The sequence below is a fragment of the Otolemur garnettii genome, unplaced genomic scaffold, assembly GCF_000181295.1.
Source record: "Otolemur garnettii isolate 467f Iridium unplaced genomic scaffold, OtoGar3 scaffold00071, whole genome shotgun sequence".
Lineage (NCBI taxonomy): Eukaryota > Metazoa > Chordata > Mammalia > Primates > Galagidae > Otolemur > Otolemur garnettii.
In genome coordinates this window covers 559253-579012 of record NW_003852466.1, presented here as the reverse complement: position 1 = coordinate 579012, position 19760 = coordinate 559253, and the positions used below count along the sequence as shown (strand labels likewise).

General features: G+C 41.0%; 1 protein-coding gene across 5 annotated transcripts in view; it reads right to left on the bottom strand.

The window, feature by feature from the left end:
• HNRNPM (heterogeneous nuclear ribonucleoprotein M) overlaps positions 1-19760 on the bottom strand; it is a 52926-nt gene that overhangs the window by 23144 nt on the left and 10022 nt on the right. For 3 of the 5 annotated variants that reach the window (XM_023515443.1, XM_012807556.1, XM_012807557.1), the window contains exons 2-7: positions 12164-12333; positions 5213-5265; positions 4284-4291; positions 4107-4200; positions 1973-2164; positions 1056-1209 (exon numbers count right to left, since the gene is read on the bottom strand). In XM_023515443.1, coding sequence (XP_023371211.1) covers positions 1056-1209; positions 1973-2164; positions 4107-4200; positions 4284-4291; positions 5213-5265; positions 12164-12333 — 671 coding nt within the window. The remainder of the gene's footprint in view (positions 1-1055; positions 1210-1972; positions 2165-4106; positions 4201-4283; positions 4292-5212; positions 5266-12163; positions 12334-19760) is intronic. The other 2 variants (XM_003793661.2, XM_023515444.1) reach the window with 1 other exon arrangement.

The window sequence follows — 19760 nt, the reverse complement described above, 5'->3', positions numbered from 1 at the left end:
CAAAAAAAAAAAAAAAATAGCCAAGTGGGGGCGGCGCCTGTGGCTCAAAGGAGTAGGGCACCAGCCCCATATGCTAGAGGTGGTGGGTTCAAACCCAGCCGCAGCCCCCCCAGAAAAGCCAAGTGTTAATGGTGGGTACCTGCAGGCTCAACTATTTGGGAGGCTGAAGCAAAAGAATCACTTGGGGCCAAGAGTTTGAGGTTGTTGTAAGTTATTGATGCTACAGCACTCTACCACAGCCAACAAAGTGAGACTCTGTCTCAAAAGGGAAAAAAAAAATTAGCCAGGTGTGGTAATATGCTCCTATAGTCATAACTACTCACGAGGCTTAGGCAGGTAATTCCCTGAGCCCTGGAGTTCAAGGCTGTAATGACCTATGATGATGCCACTGCATTCTGCCAAGGGCAATAGAACAAGACTGTGCCTCTAAAAAAGAAAAAAAGGAGGGAGAAAAGATCAACCCAATTTCTTTTTTCTTTGAGACAGAGTCTCATTTTGTTGCCCTCAGTAGAATGCTGTGGTGTCATAGTTCACAGCAACCTCAAACTCTTGGTTTCAATCAATTCTCTTGCCTCAGTCTTCTGAGTAGCTGGGACTACAGGTACCTGCCACAACGCTGGACTGCTTTTCAGAAATAGGGTCTCACTCTTGCTCAAGCTAGTCTCAAACTTGTGAGCTCAGGCAATCCACCCGCCTCAGCCTCCCAGTACTGGGATTATAGGCAATTTCTCTCTAGTAGTGCCTTCTTTGGCACTACTCCCTTCAAATTCAGACTTTTCTGGAAAAAAAAAAAAAAAAAAAACCACTGGAGAAGCCCACTCGTGGACATGTGCTGGTGTTCCAAACATCCCTTGCAGCCACACTGTATCGAATCAATTTTACCCCAGAGAACTGTGAAATTTCACAGTAATGCATTACCTCTAGTTACATAAAAAAAATCAATAAAGAAAAGAAAATATATAAAGTTACCTCTTCTTCACACAAACCTGTACTACTAAAAAACAACAATTTAGATCAAACTGTTCACCATGTGTTGAATTCCTGCTAAAGGATACATATAGCTTGCACAGCTTCAATGGACTGTTCAAATGTAACAGTGCCTATTCCACGACTTTTTCCATCTTTATCCTCAAGAATGTCTGCCCGGACCACCACACCAGCCATACTAAAAACTTCCTTCAGTTTCTTCCAGCCAACTTTATAATCCAGCTAGTTGAGAGAGAAGAAGATAAACACCTCTGTGAAAACATCTTTTAAAAACTTAACATTTTTACTACATGAATGAGACATATTTTGGTTGGAAACAGCATTAGAAAATAATGTCACAAAAACTAAACAACTGCAGAATTTATTTACTAACTCTTTTCTCCAAACAGCTTAAGTCACTTCAAACTTTTCGAATGGATAGTTTCTGTATAAACATTAAAAAAATTATTCCCCTGCTAAGGTTTATCTTTACCCCTCTCCCCCTTTCTAAAACTATTTCCCCCTGCACGTGATGAAAGTATTATCATTTACCACAGACACAAAAAAACAGAAAGGTGTCAGTATATTGCCTCTGCTAGTACACTTTTACCAGACACCTAAACTGCAGAAAAAAAAAAAAATTCACAGAGAACACAGATCCTGATAGTAGTTTTGTAAACACTGGCAAACTTTAGCAAACAAAGCCCAATGGGACTATATCAAGCTTGTGACTCAAGATGCAGAGGTACTTCAAGGCTGTTTTTTTGTTTTTGTTTTTGTTTTGCAGTCCTTGGCTGGGGCTGGGTTTGAACCCACCACCTCCAGCATATGGGGCTGATGCCCTACTCCTTTGAGCCACAGGCACCACCCCCCAAGGCTGGTTTTTAAATCAAGAATATAACCCACATAAAATTTCTCCAAGTATCAGAATTACTTTCATAATACTGACAAAGTTGTTTCATCAAGTTCTGATTTTCTACTTTAAAAGCTGGTTGCATTTACTTACATTTGCTACAAATACTGTGCTTCCAAGTCTTCCAGCCTGTAATGCATGGATAATCTCATTTGGGATGTTAGGATTATTTAGGATACTGGGTGGGATATTAATCATTCCTGGGCCACCTGGTCCCATACCCATCCCACCAGTCGTAGCCATCACCTTTTGCATTGCTCTCCTGGCATGTTCACCATCAGGATCCTAAAACAAGCATAAAAGTGTTACATTTAACCGACCCAGTGACAACTAAAACCATGCCTTCACAATGAATGATATTCTCAAAACTAGAGATTAAAAGTTTGTTTGGAAAGGACCTCTCAAATCTATTAATGAGAAACTCAAATGACCACCATCCTTAGGAAGAGTACAGCTGAAGATACAAGAAAGGAAGTTAAGGGCATGAAATTTGGTTCTGAAACCACAGGTCTTAAATGAACTAAATGAGAAAAGAGGAAAGGGGAAGATGACACAGTTAGTTGACACAATGTAGAACTTCTGGACTGAAATAAGAGCTTCATAGGCTGCCTGATGTAACTGAATCTTACTAATTCAATGGAATTTTATAATTTCTGCAGACCCCATAAATAACTTTTCCTAAAGTTTGAAAACACAGTTCTAGATCACCCAGGTACCCCCATCCTCAAAGTCCTTCAGGTGTTTGACTCATATGTATAAAGTCTGGACAGTGTGACAACATCTGAGCAGGTCTGTGAAGTGTTGGTATTGACTCTTCTTGAACTTTGTCCTCTCATTTACCTCCATCAGCACTAAAAAAGACACCATCAACATATAAGACACCGTAAACCCTACCATTGCTCTCCTTTCTGACCTCTGAAATATTGATCCTCCTCCCCAGTAAGAGGAAGTAAGTAGTCAAGGAGGGATTTAATCAATTTAAACAACAACAAAACCTTCTTCCTAGAGAAAGAAATTTGATTCGGATTAGATATGAAAGATGGTAAGTAATGGCAAAAATACTTTAAGGAAAAACGTGGGCCAAAAATAGGATTCAGACTGGGTAAAACTGTAGGTACTAAGTCCTTTAACTGCACAAATCCACTGTGCACCATAACACAGTTGTTATGATGCCAGCCACATACACCAGGGGTGGTGGGTTCGAACCCGGCCCAGGGCAGCTAACGACAACGACAACTGCAACAAAAAATAGCTGGGCATTGTGGCAGGTGCCTGTAGTCCCAGCTAATTGGGAGGCTGAGGCAAGAGAATCTCTTAAGCCCAAGAGTTTGAGGTTGCTGTGAGCTGTAACACCACAGCATTCTACCAAGGGCAACATAGTGAGACTATCTCAACATCGACCAAAAAAAAAAAAAAAAAAACCATGGCAGGGGCCGGGCACGGTGGCTCATACCTATAATCCCAGCACTTGGTAAGCCAAAGCAGGTGGATTGTCTGAGCTCCAGGTTCAAAATCAGCCTGAGCCACAAGATACCCTGTCTCAAAAAAAATAGCTGGGAGTTGTGGCAGGCGCCTACAGTCCCAGCTACTTGGGAGTCTGAGACAAGAGAATCACTTAAGCCCAGGAGTTTGAAGTTGCTGTGAGCTATGATGCCCTGGCACTCTTATTTATAAAAGACTACAAGTGAGATGCTGTCTCAAAAAATAAAATATTAGGCTCGGCGCCTGTGGCTCAAGTGGCTAAGGCGCCAGCTACGTACACCTGAGCTGGCGGGTTCGAATCCAGCCCGGGCCGCCAAACAACAACGGCTGCAACCAAAAAAAATAGCTGGGTGTTGTGGCAGGCGCCTGTAGTCCCAGCTACTTGGGAGGCGGAGGCAGGAGACTCACTTGAGCCCAGGAGTTGGAGGTTGCTGTGAGCTGTGATGCCATAGAACTCTACCCAGGGGGACAGCTTGAGGCTCTGTCTCAAAAAATAAAAATAAAAATAAAAAAATAAAATAAAATATTAAATTAAATTAAAAAACCCATGGGATCAGTGTGAATGTTCCTGAGACAAGGCCTCAGACAGGAATGGCTGCTGAAGGCTGTAACTAGCCGTCTTGATTAAAAACAACAGGCTGGTCTACTCTGTAAAATGCAGTCAAAGACCATTATTGTCTTTTCCTAACTCAACAGGGATAACTCAACAATCAATGTAAACCCACAGTGTTATGCAAGAGCTTACTTCTTTGACTTTCAGTGGTCTTCCACTCAGGCTATGCTTGTTTAGGACTTCTGCAGCTTTTTTCATGCTCTCTTCCATCTTGAATTCAACAACACTAAAAAGTCAAAAGGAAATGAGTGAAACCAGTCCTACAAGTTAGAAAGCTCGAATACCAATAAATAATTAGACAATACTTACGCACATCCCTTTGGGAGAAGCCAAAGACCAGTCAGCAGAGCAAGGGGTGGGGGTGGGGGGGAAGAAAAGAAAAAAATAGTAAATACCAATGACAGTTATAAACAAATTAAATTACGATTTATGTAACAAAGTTAGTTTTTAAATTAACCCTTCTAAGGGGAAGCTGACAGAAGTGCCTCTCCTAGCCTTCCTCATTAAAGGTGGGCTCCTTAATTTCTCCTTTTCCTACACATTACCAGCATTACACTATGGTTGCTGAAGTTATAATAAGCAGACCTAAATTCAGGTTCTCCAAGAAATCACACAAACTTTAGATCTGCTTCCCTCTGTACTCAATCAATTCCTTGTCATACTCCTCCTAAATCCATCCCTTCCATAAATTAAACTCATCCTAACTGATTATTCTAAGCCATTCTATTGCACGACAGAAAACAGTTTATGTTCTCTTTAAACTAGGCCAATTTTGAACGTTCAGGTTTTTAATATTTGATTTACAATTTACTGGCACAAAGGCAACTTTTCAGAGTCTTTGGCTCACACAACTTTCAAATTCAGCAAACAACCAAGAGTAACATTTTCTAGACAAGAACACACGTTTTACATTAAATTATACCACCGCTAAAGTTCCATGCATAATTCACACACAGCCAATTCCTCTGTTAACAAAGAGACAATGCTGCTATTGGTCCCCAGTTATCCAAATTGGGCATCCAAACAGAATACCAAAAAGCTCTTTGGCCAGCCATTTGGAAAAGCGGGACTCCCCTTAGCAAATCCCTTCCCACCCCACTCAAATGTTTGGCAAAATCAAACATAGCTACTGTAACATGAGCACTCACTGCCTTCCTGATTTCATTCGATTCCACGCCACCATACAGTTACATTTTTCATGTAGTAAATCCACAGAAGAAATTCTCTCAGACACTTACCCTTGACTTTCCTTCAGCGTCCATTAAGAGCTCCACGTATGTTACCTCACCAACTACAAATCAGTTTCCAGACGACACATAAACCAAGGGAGAAAAGCCAAGAAAACAATGGGAATTTAGAACAATCATCAGCAACCTTGTATGGAGCCTCTGCCTTATAAGAAAGCCCAGAAACACTCCATATTCTCTAATCCACCGCACTAGGCATTACAGGTGTGCAGTAAAAGTAGGTGAAACATGTTAACAATATGTCCTTGATTTTCCTCCCACCACAAACAAGCTATTTCCACAGATTTCCATATCAATTTCCCTGTCTGGAAGACCCATTCATGATTAGAGGCAATCCAAAACTACAGGAAAGAAGTCTGCAGGATTCACTTTTGGGGGGAAGGGAGGAAAGGTTTTACACATACACTCTTGCTGGTAAAGTAGGTACAGAGCACACACATTGCAATGCCACTGCACTGAGCTCACATCCTATAAATACAAGGATGCCTGTATGTGTACATATAAGCTCAAAGGAACACACACAGCCACCACGCCAGCATCACAGGTATGCAACCTGTGTAACTGTGCAGAGCCCTGTGCTCAAAAGAGCTTCAAGTTTGGTTTAACACTGTTACCACTATAGTGAAGTATCTTAATTTTTAACAAGAAGCCCCTTGTTTTCATTTTGCACTGAGCCCCACAAATTCTATAACTGATTCTGCATACATCACTAGGCTCCAGAAGCAGAATGTTTCCATATAAGATCACAAAGACTGGCCAGGCGTGGTAGCTCACACCTGTAATCCTAGCACTCTGGAAGGCGGAAGCAGGTGGATTGCCTGAGCTCAGGAGTTCCAAGACCAGCGTGAGCCAGAGCAAGACTTCATCTCTTAAAAAAAAAAAAAAAAAATAGCTAGGTGTTGTGGCAGGCCTGTAGTTCCAGCTACTTGGGAGACTGAGGCAAGAGGATCTCTTAAGTCCAAGTGTTTGAGGTTGCTGTGAGGCCACAGCACTCTACCAACAGCAACAAAGTGAGACTGTCTCCAAAAAAAAAAAAAAAAGATCACAAAGCCAAAGAAGATTCTCTATTCTCTTCAGTGAATTTAGCAGGGCTTTATTTTTGCTTTATAGGAAGGTTTTCTAAACCTCCCTAAAAATTCAAATTTAGGGCTCAGGTTTTGCATCTAAACATTTAAATAGACTAATTCTAACCTACACAAAGGGAAAAAACCCAAAACATTTCAAAAGGTTCTGCAGATTTTCCTCAAGGTTTGGATTGCCAATTCATGACCATCACAACCAGATGTTAGAATCCATGAAGACAACCACCAAAATGGCTGCTGAACTTGAAGATGGCACACAGAAAACAGAAATGTAAAGCGTTCACTTGGAGAAAATGATCTCTCAGAAGGCTCTCAAGGTCAACACAGGACTTTTGTTCTCAGGAATATCTTTTTTCCTTCAAAGATTGTTTCTATGATGTTAAATCCTTCTCCAATTCAATTTTCAAGTTTGGTTTAGCAGTAAAAGGGCAGAAATAACCCACTTAATGGGCTCCAAGAGTCCTGACCAATTCCAACTCTTTTGTTTAAACAATATTAAAAATTTTAGGAAGACTTTCGAATTAATATAGCAAGGAAAGATTTAAATGAAAACCAAGTTAAGATTACATCACAAAAAAATCAACAATTTGAAGGACATATTAATGACTTTGCACAGAGACTGAAGGCAAGAAGGCCAAATATTCAAAGTTTTAAAGTCTATTATAGCCTCACCTTCCTTGTCCTTTCCTGAAATGTTACAGAATCAAACTAGCACTTGGAAGGGGAGAGAATTAGTGCAAATTAACAAAGAAAGTAACTAGGAGAAACCAGTACAGTTTCACTTTTGAAGTATGTACTCTTACAGAGCAAACTGAAAACTGATCACAGCCAAGGGACATTTGTACAAATTGGCTTTATCCTACCCTCACAAAAGTAAAAGTGCTCTAAAACAGTCGCAGCCCTTTCCTGAGGCCCTGTTAAAAGCCATTTATTTCAATAGCAGCAGCCATTCCAGGACCAGCAGCCTTTGTTCTCCACTTTGATGAAAATGTCTTGTAGTGTCAAACAGTGAAGAGACCCCTGAAGTTTATTTCCTACCAGCTGTGACTACCACCTAATAACCCCTATAAAATAAAAAAACACAATATCTAATTCAAGACAGCTGTAACCATACTGTCAAAATGCAAATACTGCTGCATTTGAAGTCTCCAGTCTGTGTCCATAAAGACACTTTAATCAAAAAGATATTACTGCAACCCAGAAACCAAGCAAGTCCAAATCACACTTTTTCCCATGGTCATAAACAGAGAAGTTTAAAAATCAAGACTTTTCCCATGTAACATTCTAGTGACTTCTTGACATTCTTGACTCCAATCCTTTACACTAGCAATTTGCTAAAAAGTCTCCACGCCCCCCAGCCCCCATCACCAAATGGAGTTGTTGAATAACCCTCTGTGGCGCCAGCCTAAGTGATACTGTCCTGGAGATCACCAGTAATGACAAAGCTCCTCATGAATTCATCAAATTCCCATCTCCTCCCTCAAGAGACTTCATCAAATCAGTGTTGCAGGCTCTGCAATAGATGCCAATTCATACTTCCCTATAGAAGATAATTATGAAGCCTTTAAAAGACCACTTCATCTCTCTTTTGATTCTACAATATTAAAGACCAGTTTTGTGGAGTCAGTACGACTAGTGACAAGAATTTGAAAGCAAAATTGCCAAGTAACCACAGTCTGGTCATATTCTATGAAATGAAATTTTTAAAAGAACGAATCACCCAGAGCAGATTAGGACCTGGAGGCAGATTTCACATTCCTGCACAAATTTTTATAAAAATTATTGTTTGGGGGCTCCCATTTACTGCTCAAGTCTGAAACAAACAAAAAAGTAGAGGGAATATGAGCCTGAAGCTTCACTGAAGAAAATTCCCATGTGATAAGGCCTACAACTTTTTAAAAGGAAGGAAGAGCTTGAAAGTTGGGCATGTTACCAGCTAAACATCTTCACCTCATCATGGTTTTCAGGTGCCCACTCTAATAGAGGGGTGTACAGAATAAATGTATATTCTTTACAGTTTTTGTTTTTGTTTTTTTTGGCCGGAGCTGGGTTTGAACCCAGCCAATTTGGGTGGCCAATTTGTTTGAACCCACCACCTCCAACATATGGGGCCAGCACCCTACTCCTCTGAGCCACAGGTGCTGCCCTAAATGCATATTCTTTAATACAAAGTCAACTTAAAACATGCCCAAGTAAATATTCTACATGATTACTTGATTTATGGACAAGTTAGAAAAAGACTGAGCCCACACTTGCTCTTAATCCCATGGCAAAAGAAGAAGAACCTAATCCAAAGACCACAGAGTAAGCCAGACAGGCTGCACTTCTGCATCCACACATATACATGCTGTAGCAAAACAGACCTTTCTAAAATGCAGACTGAATTTCCAACAAAGGAAAGCATGAAGGCGCAAAGAGACTGAGTAGGGATTTTATTTAAATAGAAAATTAAAGTTCTGCCTCACAGATCCACAATCCAAATTACCTCCAAGAACCAAATGAGGCTTTCTATTGGACTACATTTGTACTCTGGGCCTCAGTTTCCTGTCATTTGAATTTGAAATTACCAAAAGTAATGTACTAAATAATAACAGAAAGATTAAGTACTTAAATTTGTGCTTACACAAATTAAACCAACTGCTGCTAAACTCAATCAATTTGAGAGTAAACTTCATCACTAGGCTCCATGTTTACTCACTGCTAATGCAACACTCCGGCCTCAGTTGCAGTTGCTTCACCTTGATGCTGCCAGCTCCCTGGTTAGACCAGGAGAGGTAGCAGCAGTAAACAGCTTTCTTCATCCACACAGGATTTTAGGGTCTCAAACTAAGCTTAAAATGCCTAAGATAACTTTTTGCTCACAGAAATTGTTTTGTTTTTGATAGAGTGTCTTCCTCTGTCCAGCCTCAAACTCCAGCCTCAAACTCAAGTGATCTTCCTACTCCTGCCCTACCTCCCAAGCTGCTAGGACAACAGGCCATGCATCTCATTATGTAAAGCTAAATATGTGTTTTTTGTAGAATAGGGTCTCACAGACTTTGTGCTCACAGAAATTTTAAATTTATTCTGCCCAGTCCTTATGTCAACCACTTTAAGATATGTATCCCACTATCTGTCACAATAGCTGTGCACTGGTAGTAACTTCCAAGGGCTTAAGGCACCAGCTCATGTAACAAATAGATTATTAAGAGGATCTCCAAGAATGGTGCTAAATTCTAAAATTAAAGATGGAGAATATACGCCTGGTATCAAAGAGGTGAAAATGATCAGGAATTAGAGAGGGGTATATGAGATAATCTCCCACATAAGTACCCTTAAAAAGTTCCCCCATCTCAAAGGTAGCTACAATTAGACACTGTGAGGCTGCAATTAGACACTGCTGCCAATGACAGAAAATTTAAGTTGATAACTAATTTCAGTTCTTGTTCCACTAGTTATCCTTAAACCATAGGACTAAGATTTCATAAGGCATGGATTTTTAAAATGGAGACTGATGAAAAGTGGTTATAATAAGACAGCTCAAATTTCTGTGGTTTGGGATGATGGTTTTTTTTTTTTTTTGGATGATGGTTTTAAAGACTAACACCTTTAGAGTGTGAGTGCTTCTCCGCATTTTTTTCTTGTGCAATAAATCTTTAAAAAACCTTAAAACTTATTGTTAACAAATTTCAAGTAAATATTTCAGATTTAAAATAACTCTTTAAACATGTATTTGTATACCAAGTCAGGAATAAAAATGTATTTTTAAAACCTCATAATGAAAATAACATTTCTTAAGGAGCCATATGTATATAAACACAGTAAATTTCTGTATACTTCACATACTGAATATAACCATTACCATAAAAAGATTATCTTTCTCTTATCAATCACTTTACTCACAATCTAATACTGCTAATTATTTTATTAAACAGCAAAGTAATTAATTTAACTAGTACAGGGGAGCTCTAAACAAGAACATTTTAAAGTTCATTAAAAATAACTGATTTACTGCACACCTGTAATTCTAAATTACACCACCAAAAATACACTGAAAGGGCTGAGCCCGGGCATTCGTAGCAGTATGCCAGGGGAATATGAGAACCAGTTTGGAAGTATCCAAATAAACCACCAGGCTGGCTCCACACTTAGTAAGAGCGCAAAATAGTATATTGAGGTGAACTGCTTCTACATCCAGAAACGTCATGGCTGCTGCTGCTACCAGCTTTAAGGCATCCCAAACTGAATTACTGAATGGTAAAGCAGTAAAAATGTCACCTACTTTATCTATCATGTCCCAAAACTGGTTCACACACTCTTAAAAATAAAAAAATAATTTGGCCTGCAATCTCTTACAAAATTCTAACAATTGCATTTTCAAAGCCACATTCCTGGTTCTTGGAACTACTATACCTTATTATCAATGGAAATAGCAATTCAGCGGTTCAACCAAATCACGAGAACACAAATTTGGAGGTTATTCCAAAAGCTAATTCGAATGAGACCCAACTGTACTGTACAGAAATTCCAAGCTTGTATTGAAGCAGCAGTCCCAAAAACCAAGAACACTGCATCCGGGATGCCACATGACACGCCCTTCAGACAAAAAGAAACTTCACTCTTGCCCTAGGAGCACATTGGCAGGAATGATTTGGCTGATCCAGGCAGGAAAACAAATCTCACACCGAAACATTTTTCCATCTGTGTTATCTGGAGAAATACCACATGGGAGTAGCACACATGACTGTACAAGAGAGGTTCACGGTGCCTAATACTTCTTTCATGTCATGGTCAAAATAAGTGATGGGACAATGATGGCAATGCCATTCATAATTTCAAAACCCAATTTGGGGAGCAACAGTACACATACCAAAATGGCCTCTCCACAGGCCATCTCTGTCACTGAAATGTTAAATCATATGACAAATCAAGCTCACATCTCTTTTCATTATGAATGTTCCAGAAAACCAATACCTTTCAGTCCTTCAAAGACTCCAATAACGGTAATTTGATGTTAGGTGTAGGAGGTGGGGCCTCAAGGCATTATACAAATTGTTCTCTATCAATATTTTTGTCTAAACCGAAGCTGAGCAATCTCTTCCATTCTAAGTGCCACCAGCAGGGCCAAGAAATCAAGAAAGAAAGGAAGACAAAAGGAGAACAGGAGCAAAGGAGGAAAGAGAGAGGACACATGTAGTGTGCATAGAGGTGAGGCAGAAGACCATGAGGGCAGCCTCCTCAGGCCTCCTGGTGGCAGCAGATTTGGTTGCTTCCCCTGCCCTAAGCCAGAATCTGGACACCTGGGCTTGACTAATGTGCACTTTAAGGCCCCACATTACAGAGCAGATACCTTATTTTAAGTTCTTCAATTGCCAATCTATTTTTTCTGGGGAGGGAGAGTGGCAGGGGAGGGGAGCCTAATAGTTTAAATATACACTGATGTGTTACATATTGGAATGCGAGCAGCACAGCTCTAGCTACCATATTTTGAGCCCAGGAAGACAACCACAAAATTTAAACAAACTATCTTCCTTCCAGACGTCAAAATGAAAAAAGGACAAGGAAAAACCTAAGGTGAAGAATTCAAAAAATTTTCTTAACACAAAAAGGCTCCCCTCAGGCCTAACTGAAGCCTTATTAACCGTATTAAGCCAGGAAAATCATTTGTAGGCCACCGGACCATACACACCACCCTGTTGGACACAAGGCATTAACCACAAAAGAAGTGGGGGTGGGGGGTAAGGGCACTTAACTCTCAAGCCTAGACAGAACTCATGCTCTAACTCAAGCAGCTTCCACTGACAAAAAATAACCAAGGAATTAGCCACAGAAAAGATGACACACCAACCTTCTTACCCTACTCAACCACCAGTACCATTACCTTTTTCTTTAACCAGGTCTTTAAGTGACTGCCATTTCACATCAAAAGGTATGTTTGTAATGAAGGCTCTGTATCTTTTAGTTGGATTGGCATATGGCTCAAAGCGATTGCCTCCTCTTTTTATGTTTTTCTCCTTCCTCTTCTCATTCTGAGTAGGTCGTTCTCCTTCACTGAATTCAAAAGAGAAGAAGGGTTTACGCATTAGCACAATGTGAAAGCCAATATTTAATTTGCCAGGTTTAAAATCCCATGCAAATTTAAGCATAACACAAAGCTAATGTTGGTTTCTATTTGAGACATTCATACTAATGTGTTCCGTAAGACAGAAAGGTAAAGCAATGTTAGAATCTACCTACCAAGAAACCATTCCCAAGAAAAGTGCACTCTCCTAGGCTCCTGTGGGCTGTGAGACAAGAGTGAAGCCAACCTGCTGCCTAAGGTGCCTTAATTCCAAGACAGAAACAGGAAAAGAAAAGCGAAGATTTCCAAGGGTTCACAGAACAGAAACACGAAATAGTACACACTGGCCCAATCAATTTTAAATTCACAAATAAAAGATCTTTCGTTGTGTTAAAAAAAAGAGAAATGTAAGAAGACCCAGGTGCAGTGGCTCATGCCTGTAATCCAGCACTTGGGTGGCTGAGGCGAGTGGATCACCTGAGCTCACAGGTTCAAGACCAGCCTGAGCCAGAGAGAGACCCCATCCCTAAAAAACTAGCTGGGTGTTGTGGCAGGCGCCTATAGTCCCAGCTGTTTGGGAGGCTGAAGCAAGAGTATCACTTGAGCCCAAGAGTTTGAGATTGCTGTGAGCTAAGGCTCCATGACACTCTACTGAGGGTGACCAACCAAGATTCTGTCTCCAGAAAAAAAAGGAGAAAAATAAGAATTAAAAGCAGGGAATCAAATACATGTACACAAATATTCATAGCAGCATTATTCATAAAAGTCAAAGGGTGGAAACAACCCAAGTGTCCATCAACAAATGAAATAGAGTACATAAAATATGGAATATCCATGTAACAGAATACTATTCAGCCATAAAAAGAAAATTCTGACATGCTACAAAACAGATGAGGCTCGGTGCCTGTGGCTCAGGTGGCTAAGGCGCCAGCCACATACACCAATGGTGGCGAGTTCGAATCCAGCCCGGGCTACCAAACAATGACAGCTGCAACCAAAAAATAGCTGGGCATTGCGGCAGATGCCTGTGGTCCCAGCTACTTGGGAGGCTGAGGCAGGAGACTCGCTTGAGCCCAGGAGTTGGAGGTTGCTGTGAGCTGTGATGCCACTGCACTCTACCCAGGGTGGGCAGCTTGAGGCTCTGTCTCAAAAAAACCCACAAAAAACATAGATGAACCTTGAAGACATTATGATCAATGAAATAAGCCAGTCACAAAAGAACAAATTCTGTAGGATCCTACTTATGGGAGAACCCAGAATAAGCAAATTCATTGACAAAAGAAAGACAAAAGGTTAAGTTACCAAGGTCTAAGGAGAGGTAGAAATGAGGAAGTTATTAAACAATGGAGCCCAAGCATGGTGGTTCCTGTCTGTCATCCTAGCAACTCCAAAGGCTGAGGTAGAAGGTTGGCTTGAGCCCAGGAGTTAGAGACTGCAATGCATTATGATCGTACCACTGCACTCCAGCCTGGGCAACAGAAGACCTGATCGCTAAAAAATAAACAAATAAAATAAACAATAGGCACAGAATTTATACTTGGGATGATTAAAAAAAAGTTACAGGGCACCGGGTGCAATGGCTCATGTCTGTAATCCCAGCACTCTGGGAGGCCAAGGCCAGTGGATTGCCTGAGCTCAGAAGTTCAAGACCAGCATGAGCAAGAGCAAGACCACTGTCTCTATTAAAAATAGAAAAACTAGCTGAGTGTTGTGGTGGGTGACTTATAGCCCCAGCAGCTAAGGAGGCTGAGGCAAGGTACTTAAGCCCAAGATACTGAGATTACTGTGAGCTAGGACACTATGACACTCTACCCAGGGCATAGGGAGAACTGTCTCAAAAAAAGGAAAACATAAGTAACAGGAATAGATAGCAATGATGGATGCACAACACAATACTTAAATCATATACTTAACGTGTCCTGGTGGCTACAGCTCAGCAGCTAGAGCGCCAGCCACATACACCAGAGCTGGCACATTCAAACCCAGCCCAGGCCTGCCAAACAACGACAACTACTATGTTTCCCCGAAAATAAAACCTACCCCCCCAAAATAAGCCCTAGCAGGATTTCTATGCATTTGTTAAATATAAGCCCTACCTCAATAATAAGACCTAGTGATGGGCATGGCTACGCACTGTATCTGCATAGCTATGCCATGCATTTCCGCCCTGAGCGGTAAGGAAGACTGCCCAACCATTCACAGGCATTGTATGCGTGTGAACGGCTAGGGGGAAGGAGTTCATGCATCACTAACACCAGCCCCACCAACAAGGTTGGCTCCCCCTGTCAGGTTCCAGAAGAAGATGACTTAACTGTATTTGAATAAATGTAGATTGTTGCATTATACTTAAGACAACCCCTGAAAATAAGCCCTAGTGTGTCTTCTTGAGAAAAAATAAATATAAGATAGTGTCTTATTTTGGGGGAAACACTGTACAACCAAAAAATAGCCTGGCACTGTGGTGGGCACCTGTAGTCCCAACTACTTCAAGGCTGATGCAAGAGAATCGCTTAAGCCCAAGAAGTTGGAGGTTGCTGTGAGCTCTGACCCCAAAACACTCTACCAAGGGTGCCATAGTGAGACTATGTCTCAAAAAAAAAAAAAAAAAAAAACCATATGTATATATATATGTACACACACTTAACATAATTGAAATAATGTATTTTATGTACATTTTAACACCAAAAAAAAGGAGGAAAGGTACCTTTCTCTAAATTGCCCTATTCCTTTGAAACCAAGAGGATGAACAGCCCTGACAGGTAAAAGACAGCACACAGACAATACTACCTTGGCTTGGCGCCCATAGCTCAGTGGTGAGGGTACAGGCCACATACACTGGGGCTGGTGGGTTCGAACTCGGCCTGGGCCTGCTAAACAACAATAACAACAACAACAAATAGCCAGGGACTGTGGGGGCACTAGTAGTCCCAGCTACTTGGAAGGCTGAGGCAAGAGAATCTTTTAAGTCCAAGAGTTAGTTTGAGGTTGCTGTGAGCTATGACACCACAGCACTCTACTGAGGGCGGCATAGTCAGACTCTGTCTCAAAAAAAAAAAAGAAACAACACTACCTACAACAAAGATGGTGGATGTATTTTTAGTATGGGATACTCTTTACTTTTGTGTGTTTGGCAGCCTCCATGCTGTAATTTTTATTCATCTCTAAGTCTGATCCCCCCGCATCCAAACACAAAGGTGCCAAGTGGCATCCCAGTATGAGCTATACTCCCTTTGGCACAAGATCAAACTATGGAAAACAGCTTCCTCCATGATCTGAACTACATCAATACAAAATCAACAGGCCTTCCTTCACAAAGGCTGGCAGACACGGTGATGGATGTTATGGCTACTCTAATCCTCAGATGACTAGACTAGGTGCAATCCCCTTGAGTCTCTACAAGGGTAGCTTCACATCACAAAACAGATCCCAAAGGGAATGAACCACTATTACACAGGCCACCTGTCTACTCCATGAAAAAGTCAGGCACCAAAGTATGCCTAAATGTCTTACTTTCTTGGCAGACAGTGAGGAATGTGTTAGAAAAATTCATAAAATATAGATCAATCTCTATGTATCATGATCCACTGAAAAGCCCATAGATACAAATGTGGGTTTTTTGTTTGTTTTTGAGACAGAGTATCACTATGTCGCCCATGGTAAAGTGCTATGGCATCACAGCTCATAGCAACCTTAAACCCTTGGGCTTAAGCGATTCTCTTGTCTCAGCCTCCCAAGTAGCTGAGACTACAGGTGCATGCCCGGCTATATTTTTTGTTGCAGTTGTCACTGTTGCTTAGCTGGCCCAGACTGGATTTGACCCCTCTACCTCGGTGTATGTGGCCGGCACCGTAACCACTATGCTACAGGCGCTGAGCCTACAAATGTGTTTTAAATAACTTATTTTTGAAACTCCAAATAAGTGAAGATTTACAAAATAAAAATTATCATTGTGACACAGGGTCCATGACACAGTATTTCCAGTCTTTGTTTTCACAGACTGCTTAGCTCACCTATTAGTTACAAAATATACAAATTAATTATAGCCAAAGTAACAAAGTGTCCACCCCAGATACTGTGGCTAAGAATTACCCAATCCTGCTTGGCGCCTGTGGCTCAAGTGGCTAAGGCGCCAGCCACATACACCTAAGGTGGTGGGTTCGAATCCCCAGACCGGGCCCGCCAAACAACAATGATGGCTGCAACCCCAGCTACTTGGGAGGCTGAGGCAGGAGACTCGCTTGAGCCCAGGAGTTGGAGGTTGTTGTAAGCGTGATGCCATGACACTCTACCCAGGGGGATAGCTTGAGGCTCCATCTCAAAAAAAAAAAAAAGAATTACCCAATCCAGGATCAGTGCCCATGGCTCAAGTGGCTAAACCACCAGCCACATACACCTGAGCTGGCAGGTTCAAATCCAGCCCAGGCCTGCCAAACAACGATGGCTGCAACCAAAAAACAGCCGGGTGTTGTGGCAGGCGCCTATGGTCCCAGCTACTTGGAAGGCAGAGGCTGAAAACTTGCTTGAGCCCAGGAGTTGGAGGTTGCTGTGAGCTGTGATGCTACAGCACTCTGCCCAGGGCAACAGCTTGAGGCTGTGTCTCAAAAAAAAAAAGAATTACCCAATCCAATCACAGAAGCTGGGTATCTGGTTTGGGGTTAATCCACATCATATTGTTACACTCACCATTGAGAAAGCAGCTCATATGTTCAATGCCTAAAATGTGAGCACAGTACCCCTGTAAACAAATCCTTCTTTAACTAATCATTTTCTCTGAGAAGTATCCTCATAAGTAAACAGGGTTAGAGACTCATTTTGTTGCCTAGACTGGAGTAGCCGGCTTGATCATACCTCAGTGTAGCCTGTAACTCTTGGCCTCAAAGGAACCTCCCATATCAGTCTCCCAAGCAGCTGGGACTACAGATGCCTGGCTAATTTTTCTTTTTCTAATTTTGTTAGAGATGGAGGTCTTACTATGTTGCTCAGGCTGGTCTTGAACTCCTGGTCTCAAGGGATCCTCCCACCTCAGCCTTCCACAAATATACATTTTTGTGGGCAGCTTATAATTTGGAACATTGATAAAATAAATTCCTTTAACATAATAACACCCCAAATTTGGAGTGAGGTTTGTAAAGAATCTATACCACAGAAAAATGCTTAAGTTAAATTTTAAAAGGAGAATCCAACATTATCTGACCATATATATATCCCTAGCACATAACCTCTTCACCTCCTATGGGGTTGTTTTTTTTTTTAAGAGACAGAGTCTCACTTTATCGCCCTCAATAGAGTGCCGTTACATCACAGTGACCTCCAACTCCTGGGCTTAGGCAATCTTCTTGCCTAAGTAGTTGGAGAAGTTGCAGATTTTGTTGCAGTTTGGCCAGGACTGGGTTTGAACCACCCGCCCTCAGTATATGGGGCTGGGAACCGCCTGACCCGTTGGTTATTTTTATGGAAAATAAAATTAAAGTAGTATTTCAGGAACTTAGAATTGAAAAACTTATAAAAGCTTTATCTATGGCTTGGCATCCACAGCACAACAGTGGTTATAGCACTGGCCACATACACCACATACCCGGTCCAGCTCAACAACAATAACAACTGCAACAACAACAACAACAAAAATAGCTGAGCACTGTGGTGTGCACCTATAGTCCCAGCTTCGTGGGAGGCTGAGGCAAGAGAATCACTTAAGCTCAAGAGTTGGAGATTGCTGTGAGCTGTGACATCACAGCACTCTACCAAGGATGACATAGTGAGACTCTGTCTCAAAAATAAATAAATAAAATAAAAGCTTTATCTATATGGAAAATAATCTTAGACCCATACTTTCTACCAAATACAGAAATTAAAATGGATTATAGATTAGTCTTTAAATTAAAAACTTCTGAGGCAGAGGCCGGTGGACTGCTTGAGCTCATGAATTTGAGAACAGCTTGAGCCAAGTGCAATACACAGTCTCTACTAAAAACAGAAAAATTAGTAGGGCATTGTGGCAAGCACCTGTACTCAGGAGGCGGAAAGCAAGAGGATTGTTGAGCACAGGAGTTTAAGGTTGCTGTGAGCTATAACGCCACAACAATCTACCCAGGGCAATAGAGCAAGACTCCAACTTTAAAAAAACAAACAAATGTATGACACACTCCCTGAGCGTAGGACACAACTGCAACTCTGACTTTCATCTTCCATGTGTAAATTATATAACCTAATGGTTTGTATCCGCATATTAATCTGAAATAAAAATACATAACAAAACAAAAAATAGTTAAAACTTACTGCTTTATAAGGCTGATGTGGTGGCTCGTGTCTATAATCCCAGCACTTAGGGAGGCTGAGGCTAGAAGATAGCCTGAGACTAGGAGTTCAAGGTTACAGTGAGCTACCATCATGCCACTGCATTCCAACCTGGGCAACAAAGCAAGAACCTGTCTCAAGAAAAACCTAAAAATACCCCTAGAACTTCTATTCTGTGAAAGACACAGTTAAAAGTATGAAAAGACAATGCCATAGACTATAAGAAAATATTTGAAAAGCATATATCTATATAAAGGACTTTATCCAAAATATATAAAGGAAAGAACTCTCAAAACTTAGTAGTAAGAACCTAATTTGGGTCAGGTGCAGTGGCTCACACCTGTAATCCTAGCATCCTGGGAGCCCTAGGCAGGAAGGATCCCTTGAGCTCAGGAGTTCATGACCAGCCTGAGCAAGAAAGAGACCCTATGGCTACTAAAAATAGAAAATATATCTGGGCACTGTGAGGACCCATAGTCCCAGCTACCTGGGAGGCTGAGGCAGTAGGATTGCTTGAGACCAGGAGTTTGAGGTTGCTGTGAGCTAAGGTTAAGGCCACAGTGCTTCAGTCTGGGCAACAGCAAAACTGTCTCGAACAAAAACAAACAAAAAATCCCACTTTTCTCAAATGGGCAAAAGATTTAAAAACAATTCACCAAATACAATATTGATGGCAAATAAGTACACGTAAAGAAATCTGACACCACCAATCATTAGGGAAATAAAAAAAAAAAAAACCAGGATACCACTTTACATCTATTAAAATGACTAAAATTCAAAAGAATGACAGACCAAGAATTAGTATGGATATAGAGCAGTGGTTCTCAACCTTCCTAATGCTGCGATTATTTTCATTGTTACAAAAGGATCGAGACCCACAGGCTGAGAAACTAGAAATTATAGAGGAACTGGCGGAAATTGTAAAATGTACAACCACTTTGTCAGATTCTTATAAAATTCATACACCTATCTATAACCCAATCATCCGTAACTGGCTACTTACCCAAAAGAAGATAAAACATATATTCATACAAAAAACTTATCTCTGAAAGTTCATAGCATTATTTGTAATATTTCAAAATTAGAAACCCAGGCTCGGCGCCTGTGGCTCAAGTGGCTAAGG